At 36.7% G+C, this 10,657-nt stretch overlaps 3 protein-coding genes across 6 annotated transcripts; 2 read left to right on the top strand and 1 right to left on the bottom strand.

Annotated features, from left to right (window-relative positions):
• The first annotated feature begins 28 nt into the window (after nt 1-28).
• On the top strand, nt 29-1,699 carry LOC124217524 (uncharacterized). Of its 3 annotated transcripts, none has more exons than XM_069135260.1 (4): nt 29-240; nt 457-699; nt 767-942; nt 1,485-1,699. In XM_069135260.1, the coding sequence occupies exons 1-4, from the start codon at nt 179-181 to the stop codon at nt 1,493-1,495; spliced, it is 492 nt and encodes a 163-aa protein (XP_068991361.1). In that variant the 5' UTR covers nt 29-178; the 3' UTR covers nt 1,496-1,699. The 3 variants fall into 3 exon arrangements, 2 of the variants coding, with proteins under 2 accessions (XP_068991361.1, XP_046479252.1); XM_046623296.2 differs by lacking the exon at nt 1,485-1,699 and adding an exon at nt 1,146-1,478 and having other exon boundaries at nt 31-240; XR_011176906.1 differs by lacking the exons at nt 29-240; nt 1,485-1,699 and adding exons at nt 245-304; nt 1,146-1,478.
• A 961-nt stretch (nt 1,700-2,660) lies between these two features.
• Phb2 (prohibitin 2) lies at nt 2,661-6,970 on the top strand. 2 transcript variants are annotated; one of them, XM_046623289.2, is made up of 7 exons: nt 2,661-3,013; nt 3,174-3,436; nt 3,598-3,915; nt 4,068-4,145; nt 4,364-4,460; nt 4,760-5,013; nt 5,144-6,970. In XM_046623289.2, the coding sequence occupies exons 1-6, from the start codon at nt 2,884-2,886 to the stop codon at nt 4,960-4,962; spliced, it is 1,089 nt and encodes a 362-aa protein (XP_046479245.1). In that variant the 5' UTR covers nt 2,661-2,883; the 3' UTR covers nt 4,963-5,013; nt 5,144-6,970. The 2 variants fall into 2 exon arrangements, with proteins under 2 accessions (XP_046479245.1, XP_046479246.1); XM_046623290.2 differs by lacking the exon at nt 4,760-5,013 and having other exon boundaries at nt 2,665-3,013.
• Nucleotides 6,659-10,613, bottom strand: Tango9 (transport and golgi organization 9). Its single transcript, XM_046623288.1, has 8 exons — nt 10,344-10,613; nt 10,055-10,162; nt 9,821-9,968; nt 9,124-9,474; nt 8,765-8,849; nt 7,638-7,796; nt 7,367-7,521; nt 6,659-7,276 (listed from the first exon to the last, which is right to left on the bottom strand). Exons 2-8 carry the CDS (start codon nt 10,129-10,131, stop codon nt 7,109-7,111), a joined length of 1,143 nt encoding a protein of 380 aa, XP_046479244.1. The 5' UTR covers nt 10,132-10,162; nt 10,344-10,613; the 3' UTR covers nt 6,659-7,108.
• Between the last annotated feature and the right edge of the window lie 44 nt (nt 10,614-10,657).

Genomic DNA, 10,657 nt, shown 5'->3' with positions numbered 1-10,657 from the left:
AGCCCACTGATATATATATACACTGGATTGGATTACGCGTGGTGCCGTCACGCCAATTGAACGGTAGCCATTTTGTACAGATTCTTGTCACTTCAGATTTATATATATATACGTGATATATGTATGTGTATATAATCGATTGCGATGGAAAATTACAGTAACAATTATTGAGGTAACAATGAGTACCTGCGTTTTTTGCAAAACAAAGCAATCAAAATATTGTGGGCGATCATTTCACAAGTGAGTATACAACGCTGAAGCGTTCTGCAAATGATAACTTGCAGAGGTTATGTCAGCATACGAAGTATTTACTAATTATATTTAACGAGTATTATAACGTACGAATCGTGTCAGTAAAAATTCACAATATTTGAATTATGAACCGATCTCATTATAATTGAAATTGAAAACTCGGGTATTATTGACTCAGGGATTGAATTATAATTCGATATGTAGATTTCCCGTGAAAGATGTGTTGCGCCTTCAGCAGTGGTTAAAAGAAATGAAGAGGAAGGACTGGAAGCCAAACCGAAATAGCACATTGTGTTCGGCTCATTTTACAAATGACTGCTTTGATAGGACAGGATTCCTAATTACATTGAAAAAGAACAGTGTACCAACTATATTTGACAACCCAAAATCAGAGTGTTCATCTTGTCACCGATTAAGGGAATATGGACGTGGCTATTCATTCTTCAAGTAAGTACCGTTACTCAATGCAACATAACGTGTGAATTAATAAATTTAAACTTTGCTTGTTATGTAGGTTCCCATTGGATGAACCTGATATTATGAAGCAGTGGATCGCAAATATAAACATTGGTCCGTGGTCTCCATCAAGTGATAGCTTTCTGTGTTCCGACCACTTTGAACTCTCTTGCTTTCAGAAGAAAAGTAAAAATTATATAACTTTACGAAAAGGCAGTATCCCAACGTTATTTGGTAAGATCTGAAACTATTAATCCCTTTTAGGTCAGAGAAAACTCAGTGTGCATAAAGACACGTTGATGTGATGCACTATTGCGTCAATGTCGTCGAAGCGGTTAATTACCTACAGATTATAAAGTGCTCTGTTACAGAAAAATCGTGTGTGACACATTTCTGTCTATTTCCATTGTCGTTATTTATTAGTAACTTATCTGTAGGTGAAAACTTGCAGCAGACCGAATTTCAGGATGAATCCGATCGGCCCACCACAGTGAATGTAACCAAATTACATGAGCACCTACACATTTGTACCTGATTTGCATGCTCAGATATGTACATCTTTTTTATTTTCTTTTGATTGTGCTTGTAACTTTTTCTTCATGTGAATGGATTGTGGATTGATACTACTAATTATATTGTTGTGGTTTATCGCACGCAACTCTATAAAAATTCCTTAACGTTTGCAAGGAATGTTTTATTCTCCATATTTTTGAATAAAGTTTTTACTCACCCAATTCGATATAATTTAATTCAAAACTTTTTTTACATGTCTTAAGCTCCACTTTGATGATCAATGGATGGTAAATGGATTCCCTAACGGTTGAATTAGTGTTATACAAATGTTTGAATAATCCGTATGGAATTCAGCCCACCATAGGATAAAGGATAATGGACGAAAACTTCTCAGAATTGAGGACTTCTTTTGAACATAAAGAAAAATCACGCTTAAATACAAGTTTTTCGTCATATTATTTAATGATCTTTTACACCATATAATTTTAAATAATAATATACTTTCGAAAAAATGATTTGTTCTTCATTTAATGTATCAAACATTATTTTACTCGTCAAAAACTTTTTTGTGTGACGAATATATCGTTAGATCTAAATAGCATATATTACGCAGTTCAAATCTAGCGCGCATTTTGTGACAACTTTCTGTACAAGATGGCGGAAATTAAATTGTTCAATTGGACGCACGAGCTTACACGTAGAGTATACGGTAATATCCAATCCAGTGTATATATATATCAGTGCATTATCCCCGCGGTATTTACTGGATTGCGTTGCGCGTGGAAGGAAAGATGCAGAGTGCGCCGCTTGACAATGAATTCCTAGACCCACTGCGTCGTGACCACGGTCTTACATAGGTACAGGTCTTGCAAAGAAACCAATTTTCTACAGAGCGGCGTAGTTCTCTTGTTGTCCGTGTTTTAAGTGTTTGAAATAGCCATGTCACGGCGCTGCTATCTAGGGATGTATGTGGGGTGGGGATGAAAATGTGCCACCGAAATTATATTTGAAATGAAGCATATAACCTAAAATCAGCGCGTGCGTCATACTGTGTCTTTTTGTTACTTATTATTTTTCACTTAAAGTTCAATATTTAATTTCTTTACTGTTAAATATTTAGGCCATGTTCGCAAATTGACTGACAGTACTGAAAATTCCCTAGGACAGAGTCAGAGCTATTCACGAACTTGGAAGCGCAAAAGAGATAAAGGATTACTGACAGTACTGTCAGTCAATTTTCAAACACAGCGTTCGCTTCTGGATGCGTTCCAAAATTAGCTCCCATTACCATTAGCAATCTTTTATCTCGTTTGCACTTTCTAGTTAATGACTAACTCTGTTTCCGTCTTAGGGAACTCCGAGCACCGGTTAATACGTGATTTCGGAACGCACTTTTTGTTGCAGCGCGATCAGCGTCTTCACGCCCGACTCGTCCTCAATTCATCTACACGATCGAAGTCGGCAGTCTAGATTTCATCAAGAGCACGTGGTTGAAACCAAGTAGAGCCAGCGGCAGGCCTCGTTATCGGCCTTTTAACCTTTGCATCAGCTAGTTTGTTCGTTACGTGAAATCATTCCCGAATTTATCGAGCATTTATTTGAGGATCGTTATTTTGGTTTGGTTGTTGAAACTGATAATACGCCGTGAAATCTATATCGACAATGGCGCAAAGTAAGCTCAACGAACTGGCTGGCAAGTTTGGAAAAGCTCCGAATGGTTTATCGCCGGGATTGAAATTGCTCGCCGTTGCCGGCGCTGCCATGTATGGAGTCACACAGTCTATGTATACTGGTAAATAAATTCGTCTCACACCAGCTAATTTGTGTTCTAGTTATAAAATTACATGAACAATTGCGTTGTGATGGAGAAAATTTTCTGTACAAACACTGCTTGTACATACGGTTTTAATCTATAAACTCCTCGTATTAACATCGATTCATTTTACCAATAGTTGATGGTGGGCATCGGGCAATCATATTTTCACGCCTCGGAGGTATCCAAAAGGACATCATGACTGAAGGACTTCACTTTCGAATTCCGTGGTTTCAGTATCCCATTATATATGACATCAGAAGCAAACCTAGGAAAATTTCATCGCCAACTGGATCAAAGGATCTTCAAATGGTCAACATTTCCCTTAGAGTCTTATCTCGCCCTGATGCATTTAATTTACCTGTCATGTATAGGCAACTAGGTCTTGACTATGATGAAAAGGTGATTAAAACTGTTATTTCGTCTACTTTTCAGTTAAAAATATCAGTGAGTTGAAACCGAGAGGACATTTCACGAATTATTTTTTTTGTAATTAGCACTAACTTTGAACTACTTTTGTAAAAACAAAACTTACTTATAGGTACAATACTTTGCACTTGTAGGTTCTGCCAAGCATTTGTAATGAAGTACTAAAGTCTGTGGTGGCCAAGTTCAATGCATCTCAATTGATAACGCAGCGACAACAAGTATCTATGATGATTCGCAGAGAGCTAACTGAGCGTGCAAAAGATTTCAATATCGTTTTGGATGATGTGTCAATAACAGAGTTGAGTTTTGGTAAGGAATACACAGCTGCCGTTGAGGCAAAACAGGTAGCTCAACAGGAAGCGCAACGAGCAGCATTTGTCGTTGAACGAGCCAAACAGGAGAAGCAGCAGAAAATTGTCCAAGCAGAGGGAGAAGCGGAAGCTGCAAAAATGATATCCTTTAACTATTTCAACCGTAAAACTAGTGTTACATTCAAAAAGGAAAAACCTGCGGCATTTCGTTAGCCTTGTTGCTAATCGTGTGGGCTGATTAGTCATATCTGATTCTTTCGGTCTTGTATAAATTATCCTTGACTGAAATATACCTTGGTTTAGCTGTTGGACGAAACCCTGGATACTTGAAGCTAAGAAAAATTCGGGCAGCACAGAGCATATCTCGAACGGTAATTCAATTTAGGGACCTAATAGTTGTTTGCTATTTATAACTTGATTATATGTTTCAAACCATGAATATGATTAAATTACCAGTGACAGGTATCGGACCCATATTATTATAGATTATAGCTTTCTTCACTGTCATCAAACCCTTTTTCTGTATCATTGTTTCAAAGCTCAATGTTAACAAGTGTTGATAAATTAACAATATGATTTTTTGTTTTAGATCGCAAATTCACAAAATCGTGTGTACTTGAGTGGCAACGGCCTTATGCTCAATATTCAGGATCCAACATTCGATGATCTGTCTGAGAAATTGAAAAGTAAGCAGTAATGACTAATTGAAAAGGACTTCAATCTGCACTTCTCTATTTCGTCATCTGTGCTCCGTTCTAATAATTTCCAGCGTCAACTAATTTACAATGCAAATACGAAGGACACAAAGTTGATTGTTAATCATGTAGCTAACAGATATTATAAAATACGCAAATTTGTAGATATGAGCTTTGCAGCGCTTGCTTCTTGCCCTGGCCTCCTGCCCATTATTTTCAAGTTTCCCACATTTGCCATTAACCTAATAAGACCAGGCACGCTCGCAAAATCCGAGATCATCTGATTTCAGGTAATGGAATATCGCCTGCTAGGTGGAAAAACTGGAATGAATCTGCGCAGCATGCGGTCAAATCTTTGAACATGAATTCATCTCAGCCAGCTTTGAGAAATGTTGAAAAGCCGTCGATTGTCTCAACTACTCCTTACGTCGAAGATCCTATTTCCCTTATTCTGGACTCTGCAGATGCGGGGGCTAAGCTTATCGTTCCCTAAGCGGCAATTTAATTAGAAGAATTTCGGATCTCTGTCAGAAGTTTGTTCAAAGTAATCTCACAAGCGAGCCTGCCTTGTCATATCTAATTATCCCAAATTCCTTATTGATCCTTTATAACCAGGCATCCATCCTCTACTTCACACCGGCATAATACATGGTACTAATCAAATTTTATTACAGGCTAAGGACTACCATCCGACGAACGATACATAGATTCATACCGAAGGTGGCAAGGATTGTCCTGGGTAAAACTTGTGTACATCAATACTGTCACGCCTGTATAGTGAAGATAATTCTAATAAATAACACAGTTTTAGTTTGTAAAATGTGATCAGAGCTTTTTAGTGACTGAAAATCTGCGTTTGCGGTACTGTGGTTTTATTGTAACTTTTTTGCCAGTAGAAGTTTTGATTTCCGAAATCAAGCAGGTTAGAATTCTTTTCAATCTCTTTCCTGATGTATGTTATACCGAAATAGCGTTCCAATATTTACTCATACCCTGTTGAAACTAATGATGTGTTTTTCTAACACATTGAGAGGCGTTATTCGTGCTTGATTCTGACTTTTGGAAAGAATTTTTGAAGAGACCATATTTGCCAAAGTCGGGCAACACTCTGGCTAAGGTTGACCGTTTGTCTGTACTTAAAAATTTTGTTTTGGAATCAACTTGTCGGAGAATTCTTTGAGAAATTGGCCTCTTAGGAATACGCAAACGAAATCGTAGATTCAACAATTGGATGAATTCGTAGAATATAAAAGTTTTAGTTGTTTGGATGTAACTTTTGATCCGGTGTTCACAGCGACTTTAGACTATGTGCAATCGGTTACTCTCGCAAAATTACGTTAATATGGCGTCTAAATAAATTTATTCCAGCAGTTTTGCAAAGTTCGCGAGGAATGGACTGCAAAAATACAAAAGGGTTGACCTTTCTTTTTTACGAGCCTAAGACTTTTCGTCTGAGAATCAATTTCAATGACTCTTTCTAAACTAATCGTAAATATTAATTAATTCCGAAATGACATGAATACAGCGTCTGATTAAATGCAATTCATGATTATGATGAACGTATCATTTTCCAAAATCTGTGGAACCGACAAAATACAAACGGATTTGATTTTTAGCGATTTGCAGACCTGAAAATCGATTTGTCTTCCAACGGTTTCGTAGAAGCGTTGCCTCAACGATTGGACCCTCAGAATTTCGAAATACGTGTACAATATTGTGAGATCAATATATGTTGAAATCCAAGGTCTTTTCCTTGCTGTCATTTGTGAATTTGTGACAGCAGAGACTGGATACGAGTCGCAGCCAAATAATTACCCCACAGATTCCGGTTATAGACCGAACTCATACACACGCATGACAAGGAAATTGATCAGTAAATGAGCCTTTGTATAACTATGGGTAATTTGCACATATATTTTAATCTTTTAACAGCATTACACCTCAATTTCTTACAAACATCAAAATAATCTATGTTGTTAACTTAATGATCTGTCTGTTTCAATATCACTTCCACAATTACTAGGATTTGTGCATTTGCACCCAGTTCGTGAAACAAATCAACAATGAATGCGACAGTTTACTGATGCAATTGCATATGTAGAGACGATGACAATATGCTGCTAGGTGTGTGTAGGGAATGGATAACGAAAGGTTATTTATGGGGAGAAATGTTCAATTCCACTCAGGAGTCTGTAGAAAGAACAAATTATATATTCATGGTAATAATACATTAACAATACGACGATCAATTAGAGACGCAGGATTATTAAATCTGGTAATTCAACATGTTTTTCTCGTTCTCTTACGTCTACAGTTCGACTCACACACATAACTTTTCTTTACTCTCTCCTTACTCTCTTCCGCTTTTCATCTTACTACCTTTATTGTCAACTCTACTACTCTCGTGCTCTCTTGCTGTACACTCCACATGCCTTTCGCTCACATTCCTATTAGCCTCTCTCTACATTTTGCTGTAATCTGCCTCTCACCACATCTAACAATTCCATGCAAGAAAAATTCCCGTAATCCGTTATGGTGGTATCAATGAAATACTTTGTTTCAATATTTATCTCTTTCAGTAGCAATTGTGTATTTATCATTGAGAATTCGATTTAAATACGTAGTATAAGGAATACTCATTATTCATTTTTATCGGCAACATCGTCGGCTGCTGTAGTGATGATGCTTTCTTCATCCTGTTGTGGCTGACGCCGCCCCAAGCGACACTGAATTTTTCGGAAGAATTGTGGTACAACAATATTGTTGTAGCAGGACATACCAATTAGTAAAACTGCAAAACCTATGAGCTAGAAGACAAAGAGAAGGACCATATAATTGTGGAATAAATGAATACTGCAATGGTGAGATTATTCTGAAATCGAAAGTTGCATAATCACCTGAAGATAATGAAAAGTTTGCCATTGAAATGCCAAAGAGAATGCCCATATTACCAATGTCCTTACACTGTCCAATACCATCCTTGTAGTGGCGCTCATTTCCTTTGTAACACTGACGCCAGCAAAGTTGAAGAATGCTATGCTCACGGTCATACCTTTCAAGTTTAACATGCAGGTAGATTAGTAGTAAATTTGTATCTTGAATAAATTTAGGAATTAAGCTGGACTCAGAAAGAAAGATACAATAATTGTAATCATCCAACATACGTACCAATAATTGCCATAAGTAAATGTATGCTGTTGCCAATTTGAACAAAAGCATCTACAGTAGCTTCTAATGTTCCTCGAGAGTTGTTCGCAAAAGGTGGCAATGCATATATGTAATTGAGCGGAATCATAGCAAGGCATATTCCAATGAATCCAAAAACACCTGTAGCCACAGAAACAGAATATGAAGTTTTTGGATGCAAATCTGGTTGTAAATTTGAAATTCCATGATAAAGTTGTCAGAATGAATTACATACTGCAGTGTTCTGAATTAGTTTTTTTTTAATTCTTATTTTCGATGATGAATTATTTTTCAAACGCTTATATCTTTGCTTCCACTGCATAGATTGAAAAAATCAGGTGGTGAAATTGTTCGCAAGAAATCAACTTGCTAGATAACATAGTTTGGAGGTATGGCTTTGTCTTCATATTTAATTTTCGATTTTAAATTTAAAAATTGAATTTTTGGAATGTATGCCTCTTTGGAAAATTACGAAATAATTCACAAAAATTCTAACTTCCAAAGCGAAATTTTTAAGCCTGGTCCGATTGTGGAACTCTGATTCCTTCATATTCATTTTTAAATTTTTCAATTTTGAATGACGCACTTTTTCTTACAATTCACAAGGCTCCGATACATAATTGATTATGCAATGGTTTTTAACGTCACTTACACTACATACAATAACCTGTAAACTGTAGACACTGTATAGGGGTCTTTCATACCAAGTAGCTAGACTTTGTCACACGTCACTCAGAGATATATCGAGCTTTTAGGATGTTCTAAAACATTTCTTCGAATTTACGGATACCGATTTTCATTTTTGTTTTTATGCAACTTTGCTATATTTATGTAATTATCAAAAAATCGACAAATAAAAAAAAATTCAAATTTTAACCGAATATATTCTTTCATTCAAATAAAAATGTCAACAAGTTTTTAAAACTCGGTGGGGATAGCAAAAATTCCAGGTAAAATTCGAAAATTCTCTGAGATCCAAGGAGTTTCCATTGTGAAAAAAAATACCACAGTAATTCAAGGGTTTTTCAGGCTGGTGGACACCCTGAGAATACTCCAGTTAACAGCGTATTGAACATAATCAAAATTAGAGATGTGATTTCCTACTCTACCTTCCCAACCAACTGCCTGGAGCGCAGGTATGTCCAATCCAGAGACGTATTTTTCTTCCACCACCATTTGAACTGCCGTAATCACCTTCAACATTGCAGTAGATAAAACAGTTATACTTGCAATCATGATCACTAAATTCTACGGAAATTTTGGTATTAAACTTGTTTTGTTGTTCTATGAACGTTGAGTTTAACACCTGTAGCCAGTGTATTTGTCCGGTACAGTTTTAATATTGTTTCATCCGGGTCTATCTGCTTGCGAGATTATTAATTTAATGTGCAAAGAGCGAATATGAATAAGTAATAAACTATGAATAAGTATTGTTTATGTGGGTCGATAACAGAAATCACTATTTTACCTGTGCACATATGATAAGTAAATCACCAGTGATAATGGAATTAGTGCTGACACTGCTGTCATTTTGCATGATAAAATCGCTCATCCCAACCAAGCTCAAGCCATTTATAATTAGGGAAATTCCAAACCACTCTCTTGATCCCAACTTCCGATCCAAGAATCCTACTGAGAGTATTCCAGTGAAGACAATAACTGCACCTCGCAGCATTTGAAAGCTACTAGCATATGTCATGTTTAGCCCAACGTACATCAAAGATGTTGCAAACATATCACACATTGCCGGTGCAAGCAATACAAGAGGGCTAAAATTTCGGGAACCCTTCGTCAAAGAATTGGAGTCGACACTGCCATTCTGTAATAGCAAATAAGGTAAGTGATTATTTTCAATGTTGCGCAAATCAGGTTTATCATTCACAAATTATATACTCGACTTTGAGAAATGCATAGATGAGGTTCGTATAACAGTTTGTCTTATCTTGTGTCATGTTTCACAATGATTCATCTTGTGGTGATAAAGTGCAAGGCGGGAGTCAAGTCTGGGACTGGTTGACCTTTGTAACATTATTCACAAAGTATAATAGCCACATGCTGGCATAGATATGAATTAATTGTTGTATATCGGATAATATTTGTCGATTGAGGCATAGTGAGTGGCTATAATTACTCGACCAGTAGTGATAATTTCGACTTTTTCTTACCATCTGCCGGGTGTAGTAGCAAAAAGCAATTTTAAATAACAGCATGCAAGACATTTCGCCCAGAAACATAAATGACGATTGCATGAAGGGATGATTGAAATGTCGAGGTTCTTCATCTTGACCTTCAACTATTTGCAAGTCCGCGTATCTGAAGAATAATAAAACAATTCAAGCAATGTTCCAAAACAGAACAACGAGTAGTAAATATAACAGAACCAAAATCTTTCGACTCACTTGACGGAAAGCGTGTTGAGGGAACCAGTAATAACCATAAGAATGGCCAGTACTCTTTGGTAGTGGGTCCAAGCCATGGTCGTTCGTTGTTTAGAAACTCTTAATTACCTAGAATCAATAAATATTTTGCTAAAGTTACACCTCATAATTATTGAGCAGCCAGATTGTAAGTAGCAGGTACAAAGGCATAAAATGAGTAACGATGGATAAATATTCTGTGATTGTTGTAACAAAAATGAGTGAATACTAGCGAAATGACAGAACGGTATTTGAGTACTCGTATACTTACCATGGATTTTAGTAACTCCAAAGTTTCATAGGAGGCATTTACGCATTCCCGATATGTCTAGAACCGAATCGTCGATTGTGACAGATAGAATAATTCGGTTTTGAGCAGGGACGACAAGTATATAAGTATGTACGAAACGAGCACGAATGACAATATACAGAGTATACAACAATATACAGAATATACAACAATATACAATATTGAATACGTTCAGTAGAATACCACAGCGCTACCAACCGCTACGAATTTGCGATATTATAAGACATCGGACGTACGGTCTGTGAAATTTCGATGTTCGAGACGATGCGAGAGCG

Source organism: Neodiprion pinetum, chromosome 4 (assembly GCF_021155775.2).
Source record: "Neodiprion pinetum isolate iyNeoPine1 chromosome 4, iyNeoPine1.2, whole genome shotgun sequence".
NCBI lineage: Eukaryota > Metazoa > Arthropoda > Insecta > Hymenoptera > Diprionidae > Neodiprion > Neodiprion pinetum.
The sequence above is the reverse complement of the archived record's forward strand: the minus strand, read 5'-3'. Positions and strand labels throughout refer to the sequence as shown.

Excerpts from the sequence above, each read along its gene's own strand:
- LOC124217524 (XM_046623296.2), top strand. The coding sequence starts at position 179 with ATGAGTACCTGCGTTTTTTGCAAAACAAAGCAATCAAAATATTGTGGG. Across the intron at positions 700-766 it reads CGTGGCTATTCATTCTTCAA|GTTCCCATTGGATGAACCTG; the intron begins GTAAGTACCGTT and ends CTTGTTATGTAG. Across the intron at positions 943-1,145 it reads CAGTATCCCAACGTTATTTG|GTGAAAACTTGCAGCAGACC; the intron begins GTAAGATCTGAA and ends ACTTATCTGTAG.
- Phb2 (XM_046623289.2), top strand. The coding sequence starts at position 2,884 with ATGGCGCAAAGTAAGCTCAACGAACTGGCTGGCAAGTTTGGAAAAGCT. Across the intron at positions 3,437-3,597 it reads GTCTTGACTATGATGAAAAG|GTTCTGCCAAGCATTTGTAA; the intron begins GTGATTAAAACT and ends TTGCACTTGTAG. Across the intron at positions 3,916-4,067 it reads AAGCGGAAGCTGCAAAAATG|CTTGGTTTAGCTGTTGGACG; the intron begins ATATCCTTTAAC and ends ACTGAAATATAC.
- Tango9 (XM_046623288.1), bottom strand. The coding sequence starts at position 10,131 with ATGGCTTGGACCCACTACCAAAGAGTACTGGCCATTCTTATGGTTATT. Across the intron at positions 8,850-9,123 it reads TACTTATCATATGTGCACAG|GTGATTACGGCAGTTCAAAT; the intron begins GTAAAATAGTGA and ends GCAATGTTGAAG. Across the intron at positions 7,522-7,637 it reads TTTACTTATGGCAATTATTG|GTATGACCGTGAGCATAGCA; the intron begins GTACGTATGTTG and ends TAAACTTGAAAG.